Source organism: Oryx dammah, unplaced genomic scaffold (genome assembly GCF_014754425.2).
Source record: "Oryx dammah isolate SB20612 unplaced genomic scaffold, SCBI_Odam_1.1 HiC_scaffold_27, whole genome shotgun sequence".
Classification (NCBI taxonomy): Eukaryota; Metazoa; Chordata; class Mammalia; order Artiodactyla; family Bovidae; genus Oryx; species Oryx dammah.
Window position 1 is genome coordinate 17,559,021 of NW_024070211.1, and position 19,519 is coordinate 17,578,539.

The 19,519-nt window shown below is 42.9% G+C and overlaps 1 protein-coding gene across 2 annotated transcripts; it reads right to left on the minus strand.

Annotated features, from left to right (window-relative positions):
* Positions 1 to 199: 199 nt before the first annotated feature.
* LOC120854281 (olfactory receptor 11H7-like) lies at positions 200 to 16,269 on the minus strand. Of its 2 annotated transcripts, XM_040228179.1 has the most exons (4): positions 16,016 to 16,269; positions 11,834 to 11,985; positions 10,042 to 10,119; positions 200 to 1,408 (listed from the first exon to the last, which is right to left on the minus strand). In XM_040228179.1, the coding sequence occupies exon 4, from the start codon at positions 1,391 to 1,393 to the stop codon at positions 476 to 478; it is 918 nt and encodes a 305-aa protein (XP_040084113.1). In that variant the 5' UTR covers positions 1,394 to 1,408; positions 10,042 to 10,119; positions 11,834 to 11,985; positions 16,016 to 16,269; the 3' UTR covers positions 200 to 475. The 2 variants fall into 2 exon arrangements, with proteins under 2 accessions (XP_040084113.1, XP_040084114.1); XM_040228180.1 differs by lacking the exon at positions 11,834 to 11,985.
* Positions 16,270 to 19,519: the final 3,250 nt, after the last annotated feature.

Below are 19,519 nucleotides of genomic sequence, written 5' to 3' on the forward strand. Positions count from 1 at the left end.
GCCTGGATTGTGTAGCTCCAGATTTCTTTTACATAAGGAAAAAAATCAACCTCTAACTTTTTAAAGTCACTCTCATTTTGTTGCTGACTTGTTATCACATGGAGCCAAACCTGCCCCTACTTAATACAAGTGAAACAGCCAAACTTCCCTCCCTATCAACCATGTCCATTTCTTGGTTTCTAGAAACAAGTGCATTCACCAAAAAAACTGCTCAACTCCCGAAACACAATGAGGCATGTTGCCCCAAATGCTAATCTGGGTATAGAATTAAAGACATAAAATGATTTCTCTGAGTCCAATTCAGTGGACACAGTAGTCAAAGTTTGTAAGGCAGATTGATACCTTTGATTTACTCATATTACTCTCAAAATCAAATCAAGGCCTCAGTTTTAGGTTGAGAGAATAGCAAATGCTCACCCCTAGCTGGTGGTCCATTAGGACTAGCGTTATTGATTCAAAACGGCTGAATTTTTATTTAAACTGACACTCTGCTAGTCACACCACGGTGACCACACCACAGTTGACCGCACATACAGTGGTATAATCTGCTTTGCAACTCTCTATTCCAGAGCCCATAGATCAGAGGGTTGAAACACTGGGCAAAGGCAAAGACTCCAAAAAGCACCAGATTTAAAGCAAAGAAAAACACTCCACACATCTTTCCCAAACCAATGAATAACAGAGTTGGTATTACGTGCAAGCCCAATTGTACTAAATGAATAAGGACAGTTTTCCTTGCTTTGATATTTGACCTATTAAAATGGCCAGCCCGTTTCCCTTCTTTGTATATCAGGGAGTAACTTACAAGAATGATAGACAGAAGAAGGAAAAGGAAAACCATGCCAATGGCTCTGGCAGGAATGCCATTCAAGACCACTGGGCAAAGGGGTTCAGATTTTAAAAGAGCAATCTGAGTAGGGCCAGTGCCCTCTATGAGGAAGAGGCAAGCATTCTTCAGTATAGTAATGAGCCAAGTCCCAGCCAGAATCTTATACTTAATGGAATCTATAAAGGACACAGATGTCAAGGGCCAGCAGATCACCAGGTACGTATGGGCAGCCATCAAGGCCAGAGTGAAGAGGATCCCTTCTCCAACTCTCAGCTGTGCCCCAAACACCACCCAGCACACCAGGACGGGGCTGTCGGCCAGGAAGGCTCGCATCCCTTGGAAAACCACCCCCAGGCCACAGTAGGAGGAGATGCACAGCAGGTGGTGACAGAGGAGGATGTATCGAACCTCTTTCCTCAGTTTTGAATTCTGTGATACGATGGTGATAATGATGACTGTGATGAGCGTGGTGAAGGAGAAAGCCACCACGTACACGGAGATCTTCACGGTTGCTTCCAGCCTCAGCCAGTCTGACATGTTGCAGTGCTCAGAAGACAAGTTCATGGTCTTCAGGGCAACCTGGCTCCTGCAGGAAAAAAGAATAAAAAAGAATGAATCTGTGTTAAAGCTTCTTGCATGGTTTTCTGACTTTCTGACCTTGCGTACAGTCCCAAGGAACAGGCTGCCCGTTTTTCACTATAGGCGATGACAACTTTCAAGAGTATTGGCATGGACCAAAGAAAGGAGAGAAGTCATCTGCTGTCTCACTTCCTCCAGACCTCCGTCTCCTCCATCAGAGTTGATTGGGCCGGGAGTGAGGGAGTATCTGTCTCAGGGAAAGTTGTTCTGCAGACCGTGCTGAGTCCATCAGAGCCTGTCTCTTAAAAATCCAACCAAAGGATTCTCAGAGAACGTAGTCTGACCGTGATGTCATGTAATTGACCTGTCACTCATGTTGGAGTGTAGACAAGAGGAAGAGAGAGAGAGAGAGAGGTTGGAGAGGAGCAAAGTGGAACCACAAAGGCCCTTGCAAGACAGAGAGCAACCTGGGTTTCTGATTCCAATAAGATGCCTTGCATTTTCTGCCTTAGGTTCTAAAAATATCACACACACCCCGGATTATTTGAGCTAGCTGAAATAGATTTCTGTTCCTTTACTCTGGCTCCTAGAGAGCAAAATATATAAAATGGACCCTGAAGAGGCACAGTAAATGCTAGTGGTTTCCTAACGGGCAAGTCACAATGGAGATAATGGCAAGTCACAGCTAGGCACCTTCCTGAGAATTGCCAATGCCGAAGCTCCTCATGAAACCCCTTACTGAAGGCATACGTTTTTCGTACATACTGTGTTGTCCTCGTTTGTGGAGAATCTGCCCTGTTCTGATAGATTTGTGGACCAGTGTCGCGCTGTTGAGCTCCAGGCTTTTATTCTCTGGATTCTCCAGTTCTTCAGAGAGGACTAGAAATTGTAATGGTCATTGTCAGGCTTTCTTTCAGCTGCAGATTTTTCCATCAAAATCTTACCCTAGAACCTGTCAATAATAAACTGGAAAATGCACACCTGCCTGCATTAAATGCCTCCTCCTTAATCCCTCGCTCCCAAAGCACATGGAGCACCACCAGAGAAACGGAGAGCCCCCAAAGTGACTGTGTGAAGACCCCGGAGAGGGAACACTCTACCCCTAGCCTGTGGGAATCACATGAACGGAGCTCTAAGCCTAGCTTTGCTGCCAGTGAGGAATATGACTTTGGATGCCAAACTCACTTTACTTCTCCAGTCTTGGGTTCCTTAAATCACAGCCAGACAGCATCACCAAGCTCTGCATCCTATCTCTCTACAGGCACAGAGTCACCCTCACATACATCCTCAAGGGCTCTGGAGTATCTGGGCCTGTACCTTATTCTTGAGAACAAGACTGCCCCATCTCTATGCCTAGAACATTCTCATCTTATTCCCCATCTCACTAACTTGAATATCAGTTCAGTTCAGTTCAGTTGAGTCGCTCAGTCGTGTCTGACTCTTTGTGACCCCATGAATCGCAGCATGCCAGGCCTCCCTGTTCATCACCATCTCCCGGAGTTCACTCAGACTCACGTCCATCAAGTCAGTGATGCCATCCAACCATCTCATCCTCTGTCGTCCTCTTCTCCTCCTGCCCCCAATCCCTCCCAGCATCAGAGGCTTTTCCAATGAGTCAACTCTTCGCATGAGGTAGCCAAAGTACTGGAGCTTCAGCTTTAGCATCATTCCTTCCAAAGAAATCCCAGGACTGATCTCCTTCAGAATGGACTGGTTGGATCTCCTTGCAGTCCAAGGGACTCTCAAGAGTCTTCTCCAACACCACAGTTCAAAAGCATCAATTCTTGGGCACTCAGCCTTCTTCACAGTCCAACTCTCACATCCATACATGACCACAGGGAAAATCATAGCCTTGACTAGACGGACTTTAGTCAGCAAAGTAATGTCTCTGCTTTTCAATATGCTATATAGGTTGGTCATAACTTTTCTTCCAAGGAGTAAGCGTCTTTTAATTTCATGGCTGCAGTTACCATCTGCAGTGATTTTGGAGCCCCCAAAAATAAAGTCTGACACTGTTTCCACTGTTTCTCCATCTATTTCCCACGAAGTGATGGGACCAGATGCCATGATCTTCATTTTCTGAATGTTGAGCTTTAAGCCAACTTTTTCACTCTCCTCTTTCACTTTCATCAAGAGGCTTTTTAGCTCCTCTTCACTTTCTGCCCTAAGGGTGGTGTCATCTGCATATCTGAGGTTATTGATATTTCTCCCAGCAATCTTGATTCCAGCTTGTGTTTCTTCCAGTCCAGCGTTTCTCATGATGTACTCTGCATATAAGTTAAATAAGCAGGGTGACAATATACAGCCTTGACATACTCCTTTTCCTGTTTGGAACCAGTCTGTTGTTCCATGTCCAGGTCTAACTGTTGCTTCCTGGCCTGCATACAGATTTCTCAACAGGCAGGTTAGGTGGTCTGGTATTCCCATCTCTTTCAGAATTTTCCACAGTGTATTGTGATCCACACAGTCAAAGGCTTTGGCATAGTCAATAAAGCAGAAATAGATGTTTTTCTGGAACTCTCTTGCATTTTCCATGATCCAGCGGATGTTGGCAATTTGATCTCTGGTTCCTCTGCCTTTTCTAAAACCAGCTTGAACATCAGGGAGTTCACAGTTCATGTATTGCTGAAGCCTGGCTTGGAGAATTTTGAGCATTACTTTACTAGCATGTGAGATGAGTGCAATTGTGCGATAGTTTGAGCATTCTTCTGCATTGCCTTTCTTTGGAATTGGAGTGACCCTGGCTTTCTAGGACAGGCCTGCCTTGCCTTGCCAGGCCCCCTCCCAAGACCTGAGACCCAACCTCTGATTCCTTTAGGGAGAGTAAAGGCTTGCTGAGAGGCCTACAGACAGACTAAAGCCAGGGCTAGATTTGAAGGGCCTTGATACCATTCTAAGAGTTCAGATTCATTTTGTAGGCAATAAGGAGGCTTGCATGATTAAAATTAAGAGTAGCACTTGCCCCAAGTTGGAAGTTAATAAGATATGCCCACTTCTGCTTACAGAGCGGTATTTGATAGGAACTCTAAAGAGCCTCTTGATGAAAGTGAAAGAGGAGAGCAAAAAAGTTGGCTTAAAGCTCAACATTCAGAAAACTAAGATCATGGCATCTGGTCCCATCGCTTCATGGAAAATAGATGGGGAAACAGTGGAAACAATGGCTGGTTTTATTTTGGGGGGCTCCAAAATCACTGCAGATGGTGATTGCAGCCATGAAATAAAAAGACACTTACTCCTTGGAAGAAAAGTTATGACCAACCTAGACAGCATATTAAAAAGCAGAGACATTACTTTGTCAACAAAGGTCCGTCTAGTCAAGGCTATGGTTTTTCCACTAGTCATGTATGGATGTGAGAGTTGGACTATAAAGAAGGCTGAGCGCAGAAGAATTGATGCTTTTGAACTGTGGTGTTGGAGAAGACTCTTAAGAGTACAAGGAGATCCAACCAGTCCATCCTAAAGGAGATCAGTCCTGGGGGTTCATTGGAGGGACTGATGTTGAAGCTGAAACTCATATACTTTGGCCAACTGATTCAAAGAACTGACTATTTGAAAAGACCCTGATACTGGGAAAGATTGAGGGCAGGGGGAGAAGGGGACAACAGAGGATGAGATGGCTGGATGGCATCACTGACTCAATAGACACGAGTTTGGGTAAACTTCAAGAGCTGGTGATGGACAGGGAGGTCTGGCATGCTGCGGTTCATGGGGTCACAAAGAGTCGGACCTGACTAAGTGACTGAACTGAACTGAACTGCTGAGCAGGGAGCTTCCCTGGTGGTTCAGACAGCAAAGAATCTGTCTGCAATGAATGAGACCTGGGTTCGATCCCTGGGTTAGGAAGATCCCTTGGAGAAGGAAATAGCAACCCACTCCAGTATTCCTGCCTGGAGAATTCCCACGAACTTGGCAGTCTACAGTCCATGGAGTTGCAAAGAGTTGGATATGACTGAGCGTCTAACACTCACTAATGCTCAATCACTCTGCAGAGCAGGCAGCTTGCAAGGCAGAAATGTGCTCAATGAAGACAGTACAATCATAGCAAAGGGCTTCAAATACTCTTTTAAACACATGAAATCTCCAGGAAGGCTGCAACTCTGCAAAATTAGCAAGGGCAATAATACTGGCTTTAATATATTTATGAGACTTCAAGAAGATCAGCAATTTATTCAGGATCATGCAGCCAGAAAAATCTCCCAGTCTCCAGATTCATATTTCCTTCTCGGAGGTATATTTGCATATCAAGAACCCACAGCTACCAAACCCATATAATCAGCCCTCATCTCTACATACAACCTCCACTTAATGACAGTTCTTAAAGTCTTTTCCTTCTGAAGTTTTAAAATTTCCTTCTAGCCCAAAATGCTACTTTGGCTTCAGTTTTGAAATAAGACACTGAAGCTAAGAGACTTCAGCAAAGATTTAAATGTTATGTCCACAACTGTCCTGAAAAAAAAAATCAGAATCAGCTGACACCCCTCCCTACGCAAATCCTGTAGGAAATAGATGTGTGCAAGGGCTGGAGTGGGTCCATTCAGGCCCAGTGAAGCACCTGGGTCTCGTCCTAAAAGCCCTGCTTAGGACCAACCCCTGAGGGCAACATGCCACCCTCAGCAAGAGACTGAATCCACAAATGGATGTAGCCAGACCATATATAAAAACACAGCTCTCACCTACCACCTGTAGCACCCTGCCCCCAAACCAAGCCCTTATCTACAGTAACTGGCCTGGGAAGGCAGTCTGCCTGTGGCACGTCAGACTTGGGGGAAGTTGGATGGTGGTCTCCGACAACAAAGGAAACCAATCAGCAATTTCTGTGAAATCCAAACAGCCAGACTTGGTTAACAGCTGCCAACTTCTCTAATTTTTGTCCCTGCTTCCAACTTGGGACCAAGCAGAAGTCAAATATGCACCCCTAACTGATCACATGGGGCTTCCCTGGTAGCTCGGTAGTAAAGAATCTGCCTGCTAATGCAGGAGAAGTGGGTTCAATCCCCAGGTTGGGAAGATCCCCTGGACTAGGAAATGGCAACCCACTTCAGTATCCTTGCCTGAGAAATCTCATGGACAGAGGAGCTTGGCAGGCTACAGTCCGTGGGGTCACAAAGAGTCGGACATGACTGGGTAACTATAAACGACAATGATAACAACCGGTCACACAGGACACCCCACTTCCTGTTGGCCACCTCCCACTTCCCTGGGCTCACAGTTCCCCATCAGGGTACCTGAAAAACCCTCCTTTGTTTCCATCAGAGAGCTCTCCCACTCCTCTGCCTGTCTGTGGTTCTCTGCCAAAATGCAGGCAATGGTGGCATCGAGAAGCCAGAACTTAACTTACTTTCAGGAAGTTGAGGACAACTTCTCTCAGATCCAGCTAGACTCCCCTCCCCGCTCAACCCAGAACCTGCACCTGGGAATTTCTGAAGGAGGAAAAGTCTCCGCTCTCTGAGAGGGAGACAGCCTTTCCTTCCTGGGTGCCCACTGTCAGTCGGGCAGTGTCTGCCAAGACTAGGGCCAGTGCAGACTTACTGCAAAGGAGAAGTCCTCATTAGCCGAAAACAAACTTCAGAAATGATCTCAGCAGCTAATGGCTGCTGACAGAAGGCCAATGAAAAAGAGTAGATGCTTCCAGAATGGCCCCCAAAACCTTCCCAAATGATGAGACCTTCTTTCCCACAATAAACCTACAACCTTCTCTTTAAACATGTCTTCCCCTTTGCTCTAATTGCAGCCTTACTTCTTTGGTACTTTAAAAATCACTTCAGTCTGTGAAGCTTCTGTGATCGCCTCTGTTTTTCTTCTCCAAGTGGGCAGGAAGGAAGGGAGGGAGCCCGTATTTACTGAACACCGGGCACTTGACATCAAGAATAAGCACTTAGTATTAGCTGTGAGTGTTCACCATCTGGTAATGGCTCCCAGAGGTGACATGGGGAACTGCGTGAAATCACAAAGCCATGAAGGTATATCTTGTGACTTCTAAAGACAGGAGAATCACATTTTTTCTAGTGAGTGTTTTCCCACACAGTGAACTTTTGTTAACCTGCCCCCTCCCCAACTTTTTTTTTTTAATAAAAACGGAAATCCTCCAGCTTCCTTCCCCAATTTTTTTCTGATTAAAACTTTGATCTACAGACATTCTTCTAAGCACTGCTAAGATTCCTTAATTTAGAGACCTTGTTTTAATAGAAACATGACCTTTCCTTAATGCTCAAAAACACTTCCTAAAAAATGACATACACCACACACCTACTGTTAGTTAATCTTTGACAAAGGAGGCAAGAGAAAAGACAGTTTCTTGGGCAAGTGACTTTGGGAAAGCTGAACAGCTGCATATAAATCAATGAAAGTAGAAAACTCCTTCACACCGTACGTAAGGTGGCTTGCAGACTTAATTATAAATAATGACACCATAAAACCTCTAGAAGAGTCATACCAATACTTTCTTAGGCTGCTCTCCCAAAGCAAAAGAAATAAAAGCAAAAATAAATGAGGGAATTTCACGGGGGTCCAATGCTTAAGACTCCAAACTTCCATAGCAGAGGGCATGAGATGATCCCTGGTAAGGGAACTAAGGCCCTACAAACCACACTGCACAGCCTACCCTCCAAAAGTTTTAAAAATAATAAACTAAACACACAATTGAGCTTATATGCATTTGCCAGCAGAGAAAACCATAAATAAAACAAAAAGACAACCTATGAACTGGGAGAAAATATTTGTAAACCATGTGACAGATAAGGGCTTAATTTCCAAAATATACAAATAGATCATACAGGTCAGTATAAAATAAAAAGCAAGCCAATCAAAAATGAGCAGAAGAACTAAACAGACTTTTTTTTCAAAGATGCACAGATGGGCAACAGGTATGTGGAAAGATGCTCAGCATCACTAATTATTAAAGAAATGTAAATCAAAACCATAATGATTTGCCTCACACAGGTCAGAACAGCCATCATCAAAAAGTCTACTAACACACATATATGGAATTTAGAAAGATGATAATGATAACCCTGTATGTGAGACAGCAAAAGAGACACAGATATAAAGAACAGTCTTTTGGACTCTGTGGGAGAGGGAGAGGGTGAGATAATTTGGGAGAATGGCATTGAAACATGTATAATATCATATAAGAAATGAATCGCCAGTCTAGGTTCAATGCAGGATACAGGATGCTTGGGGCTGGTGCACTGGGATGACCCAGAGAGATGGTATGGGGAGGAAGCTGGGAGCGGGGTTCAGGATTGGGAACAGGTGTACACCCGTGGCTGATTCATGTTGATGTATGGCAAAACCAATACAGTATTGTAAAGTAAAATTTTTAAAAAAAGATAAAAAAATAAGTCTACACATAACAAATGCTGGAAAGGATGTGAAGAAATGGCTGCAAACTGATGCAGGCACTGTGGAGAACAGTATGGTGCTGGTTTAGTCACTAAGTCATGTCTGACTCTTGCGATCCCATGGACTGTAGCCTGCCAGGCTCCTCTGTCCATGGGATTCTCCAGGCAAGAATACTGGAGTGGATTGCCATTTCCTTCTCTGGGGGCTCTTCCCGACCCAGGAATCAAACCCAGGTCTTCTGCATTGCAGGTGGATTCTTTACCAACTGAGCTATGAGGGAAGCCTGGAGAACACTATGCTGCTGCTGCTGCTAAGTCACTTCAGTCGTGTCTGACTCTGTGCGACCCCATAGATGGCAGCCCACCAGGCTGCCCCGTCCCTGGGATTCTCCAGGCCAGAACACTGGAGTGGATTGCCATTTCCTTCTCCAATGCATGCATGCATGCTAAGTCACTTCAGTCGTGTCCGACTCTGTGTGACCCCATGGACAGCAGCCCACCAGGCTCCTCTGTCCACAGAAGTCTCTAGGCAAGAGTACTGGAGTGGGTTGCCATTTCCTTCTCCAGAGACAACACTATGGATGTTCCTTAAAAATCTAGAGTTGCCATATGATCCAGAAATCCCACTCCTGAGCATATATCTGGAAAATACTTACTATAATTCAAAATAATATTAATCCATGTATACTTGGATTAATTATTAATTATTCCCTGAAGCACTATTTACAATAGCCTAGACATGGATGCAACCTAATGTCCAGTGACAAATGAATGGATAAAGAAGATGTGGTATATATCTACAAGGGAATATTACTCATCCATAAAAAATAATGAAATACTGCCATTTATGGCAACTTGGGTGGACCCAGAGATTATCATATTAAGTGAAGTAAGGCAGAGAAAAACAAATATCATATGATATTCCTTCTATGTAGAATCTAAAAAGAAATGATACAAACGAACTTATTTATAAAACATAAACAGATTCACAGACATAGGAAACAAACTTGTGGTTACCCAAGGGGAGAGCAAAGGAAGGAGATAAATTAGGAGTTTGGGATTAACAGATACACAGTGCTATATATAAAATAGATAAGGCACAAGAACCTAGAGTATAGGACAGGGAACTATATTCCATATCTTATAATAGATTATAACAGAAAAAACTTGAAAAGGTATACACACACAAACACATACACATATACACATGAATCACTTTGCAGGTCACCTGGAACTAACACATCATTGTAAGTCTACTGTACTTTAATAATAATAAAAAAATTTGGCACTCACGTCTTTATTGAATACCTTGAGATTTTTGAAACACCAGGCAGCCCATTCATGAGGGCAGGTTGAAACAAATCTCCAGACCTGGAATATAAATAAATATTCAAAAAGTATTGGAAAGAAGGTTGCTCATAAAAATGGTGATGAAGCTCTTTCATTTTATAACTTATTGATAGATGTGTGTGATCTAACTTATTACAGTAATGATGATATCTGTATGAACAAAGAGGACACAAATTAATGAGAGATCTCACTGTACTACGTACATCTATGTACTATGAAAACAGAAATAAAGCATGGGGGTCATTCCAGAATTTCAGAAAAAGATTATGCAATGCTAATTATCATGGTATCATATGAAAATAGCATTTTCACATATCATAGAAACTTAAGTAATGAATGTATATGAAATTAAGGTACACTGGTTAAAATAAAACAGGCATTCAATTCTAGCTGGATGGAGCTCTCTGCATTGATATGGGACTAGCCAAGGAACAAAACTGGTAGAGATGAACAGTTACTCAATAGGTTGGTGAATTCCAATTGCCTATGCGCATAGATCAAGAGCTGCAGATATTCAGAAACCAACACAGACCACGGCTCTGGAGTTAGGGCATTTACACAATCCTGAATCTTCTGGCAGGTAGTAAATAATTGGCCTTTCTCCCTTCCCGCCTGTTTCTCCGGGTGCCAAAGGTCAATACGATGTCTATAAAGCACAAAAAGCAAGCAGCAATCTAAATACTGCTGAGAAAATGATTCTCAATACTACTTCTCAGAATCTGAAAGGATTTTTGTCCTTGGTCTATCAGTTTCTATTAATAACAAGAGTTCACCTTGCGGCATTTACTTTTGAAACATGCTAAAGCTAACTTTTTAATTTTTTAAACTAATTTATTTTAATTGGAGGCTAATTACAATATTGTGGTGATTTTATTGTCACTTTGTTGCAATTATTAAGCTAGTTGCAAGTTAACTTACCTGTATATGACTTTAACATTATTAAAGCTTATAAAATAACATACAACAGCCAGAATGGTGAATTTTGTGTTTGTTAGCAGGCAGCCCTCCTTTGGTTTCCTTTCTTTGCACAGTTACAGTAATTGACCCATCCTAAGCAATAAACACACTCTTTCTGTTTCAAACGACCACGCCTGGCTTTAGCAGTGAACTGGATGTTTTATTAGTACACTCTCGGCAAAGTTGCAATCAGCAGCTTTCATGAAATGCTTTGGTTTTCTCTCTCTGATTCTGCCTTGGGATGATCGTAAACTTTCTGTCAGATTGGATTTCATTACCCCAAATTAAAGTACAGTTGAATTTTAACTAGTCTTACTAAGCTTTTTTTGTATGGTGTGATTGGTTTTATGGGAAAAGAACTCCTTAGACTTTGAAATCTACATATAATAAACATTACTGGGTTAAAATAGTTCTTATTAAAAAAAATTATTTAAGGCATGTGAGATCTTACTTCCCTGATCAGGGACTGAACCTGTGCCCCCGGCAGTGGAAGCTGGGAGCCTTAACTACGAGACCAGCAGGGAAGTCCCAGTATTATCTTTATCAGATATCTTTGTGCCATTTGTATTATACACGTCACTCAAAATCAACTCTCTAGACCTGAAAAATGTATTAACTATAAGATTTTAAACAAATCTAATAATTGAAAGTGAAAATTCATGGAATGTCTTAACTGTTTCCCTGTTCTGAGAACTTGGTATCATTTATGAGAAAGATGGCAAAAACATGGACAAGTTTCAAATATTTTGCCTTGAAGAATATACATGAAACCACAAACCTTTAAAGTAAAGACAGGTGGGTTCCTTTCTCTTTTTCCCAAAAGGAGGTTCTAGAGAAGGTATTCTTTCTTCTCTTGCATGAAAAATCAGGCTGGGAGATGTTGAGATGAATCCCCGGCAGTACAGACATGGGGCTAGCAGGGAAAACCTCCTAGAAAACTTAAGGGCGTCAAAACCTTTAATAAGCCTGTTTGAGGAAAACAGAAACTTGTAAAGAATCCTTTGATGTGTGTGCATGCTAAGTCGCTTCAGTCATGTCCAACTCCTTGCAACCCTACGGACTGTAGCCCGCCAGGCTCCTCTGTCCATGGAATTCTCCAGGCAAGGATATTGGAGTGTGTTGCCATGCCATGCTCTCCTCCAGGGGATCTTCCCAACCCAGGGATCAAACCCACGTCTCCGGCATCTCCTGCATTGGCAGGTGGGTCATCACTAGCGCCACCTGGGAAGCCCAAAGAAGGCCTTTAGGAAACTACAACTGCTCAAAAAAAAAAAAAACAGGTTGGCACTGTGGACAAACCTGATAAAGACAAACTTACAGATGATACAGAGGAAGAATCAGTCAGGAAAGTATCTGGTTTAGGAAACACATGAAGGGTGCAGTTAGCTAGATCTAGATTCTGGCCAGCTTTAGAGTTTGGCTCAAATAACTAAGAGGGTTTCCAAACCTTCAGGATGCTGACACAGAGAAGCTACCTCCTCAAGGAGCAAGGAGCAGTCATCACAGGGATTCTCCGTGTGCAACACAACTGGATGAATACAAGTGCAGGATGCAAGGCCTTCTGGCAGGTGAGGTGAAAGTGTAAGTCGCTCAGTTGAGTTCAACTCTTTGCAACCCCATAGATTCTATATGGGATTCTTCAGGCCAGAACACTGGAGTGGGAAGCCTTTTCCTTCTCCAGGGGATCTTCCCAACCCAGGGATCAAACCCAGGTCTCCCACATTGCAGGTGGATTCTTTACCAGCTGAGCTACCACGGAAGCCCTGGCAGGTGGGGGGGTGGGTAGGGGGAGGCCTTAAATAAGAATACAATGGCTGAGATGAATACATACAACTGGTTCTTCCCAATAAATGCACAGCTGTGTCACTCTGGTCTAGTCAGCCTTGCACCAGCACTCAAAGAAACTTCCAAGATAACTCTAAGTTTCCAGCCTTCCCTTTCCCCACCTCCTCGGCCACTTAAACTATCCACGTCCATGGGCTCCAGGAACCTATCCATCAGGTCCTTGTGCACGTGTGCTGCTGCAGCAAACTCTGCCAAAGCGTCAGGCTCCATCACCATTTCCTGGTTATTGCCGATTTTACCCTACTTGAGTATTTACCTTGTTTCAGACTGGTTAGCCTGCCCCGCTCACAAATGTGTGTCTGCCACTCAATTTAAGTCTTGACTTTTTAGATTCCTGATCTCAGAACACTGAATATTATTTCTGGGTGAGGACTGATGCCCACATGTGACCACTTGCTTTTTTCAGAGTTACCGGTGATGCCATGTAAATCCCCACCTGGTCCCCAGGGAACTGTGACCTGGTTGGAAGGCAAATGTCCCTATAGGAGGAAGTGCAGTCTCCAGAAAAGAGGATAAAGTAGGTGATAATAGAGATGAGCCAAAATGACTTACAAAGAGATGAGGAAAGAAGAGAAGCTAAAGGCAAAGGAGAAAAGCAAAGGAAAACCCATCTGAATGCAGAGTTCCAAAGAACAGCAAGGAGAGATAAGAAAGCCTTCCTCAGGGATCAATGCAAAGAAATAGAGAAAACCAATAGAATGGGAAAGACTAGAGATCTCTTCAAGAAAATTAGAGATACCAAAGGAATATTTCATGCAAAGATGGGCTCAATAAAAGACAGAAATCGTAGAGACTTAACAGAAGTAGAAGATATTAAGAAGAGGTGGCAAGAATACACAGAAGAACTTTACAAAAAAGATTTTCATGACCCAGATAACAACGATGATGTGTGATCACTCACCTAGAACCAGACATTCTGGAATGCTAAGTCAAGTGGACGTTAGGAAGCATCACTACGAACAAAGCTAGTGGAGGTGATGGAATTCCAGTTGAGCTATTTCAGATCCTAAAAGATGATACTGTGAAAGTGCTGTACTCAATATGCCAGCAAATTTGGAAAACTCAGCAGTGGCCAAAGGACTGGAAAAGGTCAGTTTTCATTCTAATCTCAAAGAAAGGCAATGCCAAAGAATGTTCAAACTACCACACAATTGCACTCATCTCACATGCTAAGTAATGCTCAAAATTCTCCAAGCCAGGCTTCAACAGTATGTGAACTGTGAATTTACATATGTTCAAGCTGGATTTAGAAAAGGCATGGGAACCAGAGATCAAATAGCCAACATTCATCGAATCATCAAAAAAGCAAGAGAGTTCCAGAAAAACATCTACTTCTGCTTTATTGACTATGCCAAAGCCTTTGACTGTGTGGATCACAACAAACTGTGGAAATTCTAAGACACAGAGATGGCTTGATGATAAGATTAAGGTGTCTCTTTGCATAACATCAGGAGGTGACTAATTTGACCCTGGCAATGTAAACCATGGAAACCGTTCAGCATATTTGTGGGTTCAGCAGAGAGGATATTGTAATAACAGCTGAAAATAGATAACGTAAACCGTGTATTACATCCTGAGCAGAGAGGATACTGTAATAACAGCTGAAAATAAAAGGATTTCTGGGGCTTCCCTGGTGATCCAGTAGCTAAGATTCTGTGCTCCCAATGCACGGTGACCAGGTTCAATTCCCAGTTGAGGAACTAGATCCCATACACCACAACTAAGAGTTGCATGCCACAGCTAAGACCTGGAGCAACCAAATGAATAAAAATAAATATTTTTGAAAAATAATAATAAGAAGAAGGATACTTTTTCCCTGGGAAGCAGCAAAAAGCAAAGGCCAACACCAAAGAAGCAAAGGGGCCTTGATTAATGTAATATCCTGATCCACTCAACAAGTACTTCCCACAAGCTGAGATATTCACAAGGCTGCCACAGTATTATCATTGTATTCAATGAATATTTGCCATGTACTAGAGTACTATGTGAAATGTTTATAGTTAGCTATCTGGAAAAATAAGACCGAATTTCAGGGCAATTAGGCTTGTGAGCCACAATTTCTGAGGCTGTACTCTAGGGCCTGTGAGCTTCAACTACTGAAGGCCATGTACCCAGAGCCCGTGTTCTGCGAAAAAAGAAGCCACCGCAATGAGAAGTGTGTACCACAAGGAAAAGTAGCCCCCGCTCAGTGCAGCTAGAGAAAGCCCGTGAGCACCAACAAAGACCCATTGCAACTAAAACTAGTAAATAAATAAATAAAATTAAGTTTAAAAGCCCTGGAGAAGGAAATAGCAACCCACTCCAGTATTCTTGCCTGGAGAATCCCATGGACGGAGGAGCCTGGTGGGCTACAGTCCATGGGGTCGCAAAGAGTCGGACAGGACTCAGCGACTTAACTTAAGTTTAAAAGAAAAGAAAACAACATCCCACTTAAGAAAAAAGAACAATAAGACAGAATCCCTGTTTGTGGAGCTCACGGTCTTTTAAGGAAAACAGATACATAAGCAAATAGTTTCGACACTATGAGTTAAGACGTTTAATTCAAAATGTCATGGAAACCCAGAGGAGGGAGTCTAATCTTCCCAGAAGCATCAGGGGAAATTCTCATAGGCAGCGCCCCAAGGAATTAATAAAGATTCATCCATTCAACTAGCTGCCCTTCCATTCATTCATCATGGATGTGCTGAGCACTTCTGATCACTCTAGATGCTGTGGTACAATGCTGAACAAGACAGACAAGGTTCCTCCCTGAGTGGCACTTACTTAATCCATTCCTGTGGGAGGGAGTGGATGACATTACCAGGAGAAACACAGAATGTTCCTTCAGACCACCCAATATCCACCCTCTGGCTTCATTTCCTCTCCCACATATATTTTCCGACTGAGACCAGAGTGCCTTGACCTCTCAAACGGGAGCATTTTGATCCTTTTGGTAAGTACAGCTCTCACCATGACACAGAATTGCCAGTTCGTTTCTTCCCATTGCAGTGAGAATAATTTTGGAAGTACAAGATCAGATAAAATCAAGTTTCTGAAAATGCATAGCTGGGAATCAATTTCAAGCAGAAATAAAAGTGAGTCATGGGATGCCCAGGCTGCCAAGAGATTTCCTTACCTTCTTTCACCAGTGGAAGTCTTTTCTGCCAGGGGAACAAGTTCTCTTTTCCAGGATAAAGTACGCGGAAGAGCAGCAGGAGTTTCTTCATGAATTGTAGGAAGAACTCCCGATACCCAGCATCTAACAGAAGTGAAGCCAGACACGTACTCCACTTTGATTTCTCCCTGCACCCTGAGTCTTCAGACCTCGGGCCCCTTCTGTGGTGCCTACAGCCAGTGTCACACTGATTCAGGGTGCCGAGAATGCTGGGGACTCTCTAGGGTGGCCACTTCCTGAAGGAACACTCAGCACCCTCTGTCCAAGAAGGAAGTGGGAGAACAGGGCCAGCTCCTCCCCTTCTGTGCACAGAGGCTCCTCTGCAAAGAGACACATGTGCTCTGCACCCCATGTGGTATTGGGACCCCCTTCATAGTGCTTGAAGGTGACAAGTGAAAATGTCTCTAGACAAAGCTAAAATATTTCCTACCCTAACATTAGAGAAAAATTCTAACCACTGGAACCAGTGGTTTCAAACCAGACTAACCTTCAAAGATCTCAGATTACGCCTTTAGAAATGACCACAATTTCATAACAGAGGCAAGAGAAAGACAGTTAGAAACTTCTGCAAAGCACAGTTGGTACCACTGTGAAAACTCATAGTTCCTGTTTGCCAACATGTCTGCTTTAAATCTCTCAAGCAATTAATTGCATCGCAAGTGTTATGTGTCAACTTTTCCTCATATTTAGAGTTTTCATTTTTAAAATTTATTCAAATCATGCATTCATGCAGTCAAAAATGAAAAATGCAGACAAACCTAAAAAGCAAGATTTTTAATTCCTCATATTCCTGCCACTTGAAGATAACCTCCGTTGGCACTTTGGTGTATATCCTTCCAGACATTTTTCTGTGTTTAGGTGGATTTTGGTGTAAGCTTCTCAACACCCATTCCATGCCATACCATCATGGAACATTCACCGTTTTGTTGGGATTTGCCCACTCTTAGCCCCCATATAGATCCTGATTTGACTAAACACAATTACAATCACCTCATGCTGGCTAAGAGGTTAAAGCGTCTGCCTTTAATGCGGGAGACCAGGGTTCGATCCCTGGGTTGGGAAGATCCCCTGGAGAAGGAAATGGCAACCCACTCCAGTATTCTTGCCTGGAGAATCCCATGGAGGGAGGAGCCTGGTAGGCTACAGTCCACGGGGTCACAGAGTCGGACAGGACTGAGCGACTTCGCTTAACTTACATACTCTTGCCACAGTGTTTTAAGGACCAGCATCTAACCCAGACCTAAATCATCAACACAAAGCTCTTCCCTGACCACAAGGAAAGTCACGTGATCAAGATGATCCAATTAGAGGGAAGCCTAGGACTCTTGCTAAAGGGTGGTGCAGAGGTAGGGGAGACACTCACTCACTCCTTCTCTGGGTTTGGACTCAGAGACCTGGGAGCTATTAGCAGCCGTCTTGCCTCCACAAGACAAACCGGCTCTCAGGTGAAGTAGATGCTTCAGAGGTTAAAAAAGAGAGAGAAAAAGAAATGAGGTTTTTAAAGAGCTTTCTGAGCTGCTAAGTTAAGATAACACCCAAATCTGTCTTACTTCTGGAGTCACTAGTTAGATGAACCAGTAAGTTTGCTTGTTGAAATCAGTTTAAATGTAATTTTTTGTGACTTGTAACTGAGTGTATCCATCTTGATGTTTTTATAAAACTGAGGCCATATTGAACATATTGTTTATAACTTCCTATTTAAAAATATGTCATAATCATCGTTCATTTTCAAGATAAATATATTTTTACAAAATTATTAATTCCTTCAGAGTAACCTGTTAGCAGTGGCCACAGGACTGGAAAAGGTCAGTTTTCATTCCAATTCCAAAGAAAGGCAATACAAAAGAATGCTCAAACTACCACACAATTGCACTCATCTCACATGCTAGTAAAATAATGCTCAAAATTCTCCAAGCCAGGCTTCAGCAATACATGAACCATGAACTTCCAGATGTTCAAGCTGGTTTTAGAAAAGGCAGAGGAGCCAGAGATCAAATTGCCAACATCCGCCAGATAATCAAAAAAGGAAGAGAGTTCCAGAAAACCATCTATTTTTGCTTTATTGACTATGCCAAAGCCTTTGACTGTGTGGATTACAATAAACTGTGGAAAATTCTGAAAGAGATGGGAATACCAGACAACCTGACCTGCCTCTTGAGAAATCTGTATGCAGGTCAGGAAGCAACAGTTAGAACTGGACATGGAACAACAGACTGGTTCCAAATAGGAAAAGGAGTACGTCAAGGCTGTATATTGTCACCCTGTTTATTTAACTTATATGCAAAGTACATCATGAGAAATGCTGGGCTGGAAGAAGCACATGCTGGAATCAAGATTGCCGGGAGAAATATTAATAACCTGAGATAAGCAGATGACACCACTCTTATGGCACAAAGTGAAGAGGAGCTAAAAAGCCTCTTGATGAAAGTGAAAGAGGAGAGTGAAAAAGTTGGCTTAAAACTCAACATTCAGAAAATGAAGATCATGGCATCTGGTCCCATCACTTCATGGCAAATAGATGGGGAAACAGTGGAAACAGGGTCAGACTTTATTTTGGGGGGCTCCAAAATCACTGCAGATGGTGATTGCAGCCATGAAATAAAAAGATGCTTACTCCTTGGAAGGAAAGTTATGACCAACCTAGATGGCATATTGAAAAGCAGAGACATTACTTTGCCAACAAAGGTCCGTCTAGTCAAGGCTATGGTTTTTCCAGCAGTCGTGTATGGATGTGAGAGTTGGACTGTGAAGAAAGCTGAGTGCCAAAGAACTGATGCTTTTGAACTGTGGTGTTGGAGAAGACTCTTGAGAGTCCCTTGGACTGCAAGGAGATCCAACCAGTCCATTCTGAAGGAGATCAATCCTGGGTGTTCTTTGGAAGGACTGATGCTAAAGCTGAAACTCCAGTACTTTGGCCACCTCATGCGAAGAGCTGACTCATTGGAAAAGACTCTGATGCTGGGAGGGATTGGGGGCAGGAGGAGAAGGGGACAACAGAGGATGAGATGGCTGGATGGCATCACTGGCTCGATGGAGTTTGAGTGAACTCCGGGAGTTGGTGATGGACAGGGAAGCCTGGCGTGCTGCAATTCATGGGGTCGCAAAGAGTCGGACACGACTGAGCAACTGAACTGAACTGAACCTGTTATAGGGACAAAAATTAAATACCTAATCCCTTATTGTGAGGTATTTATGTCATTTCCAGGTTTTTCCATGTTATACAAACAATTCTGTGTTGAGTCTCCTAAATATTAGAAAACACAGTTATTTCCCCAGGACACGTTTCTAATGTAGAATTTCTGAGTCTGTCCTTTTTGAAAGATTTTTGATTCATATTGCCAGATGGCTCTCCCAAAAGGTTATTTTATTTATATTTCAACCAACAGAGCATGAGAATGCCAAAAAAGCTCCCTCACTTCTCCCAGCCCAGAACACTCAACATACATAAAGTTTCAACACAAAGAC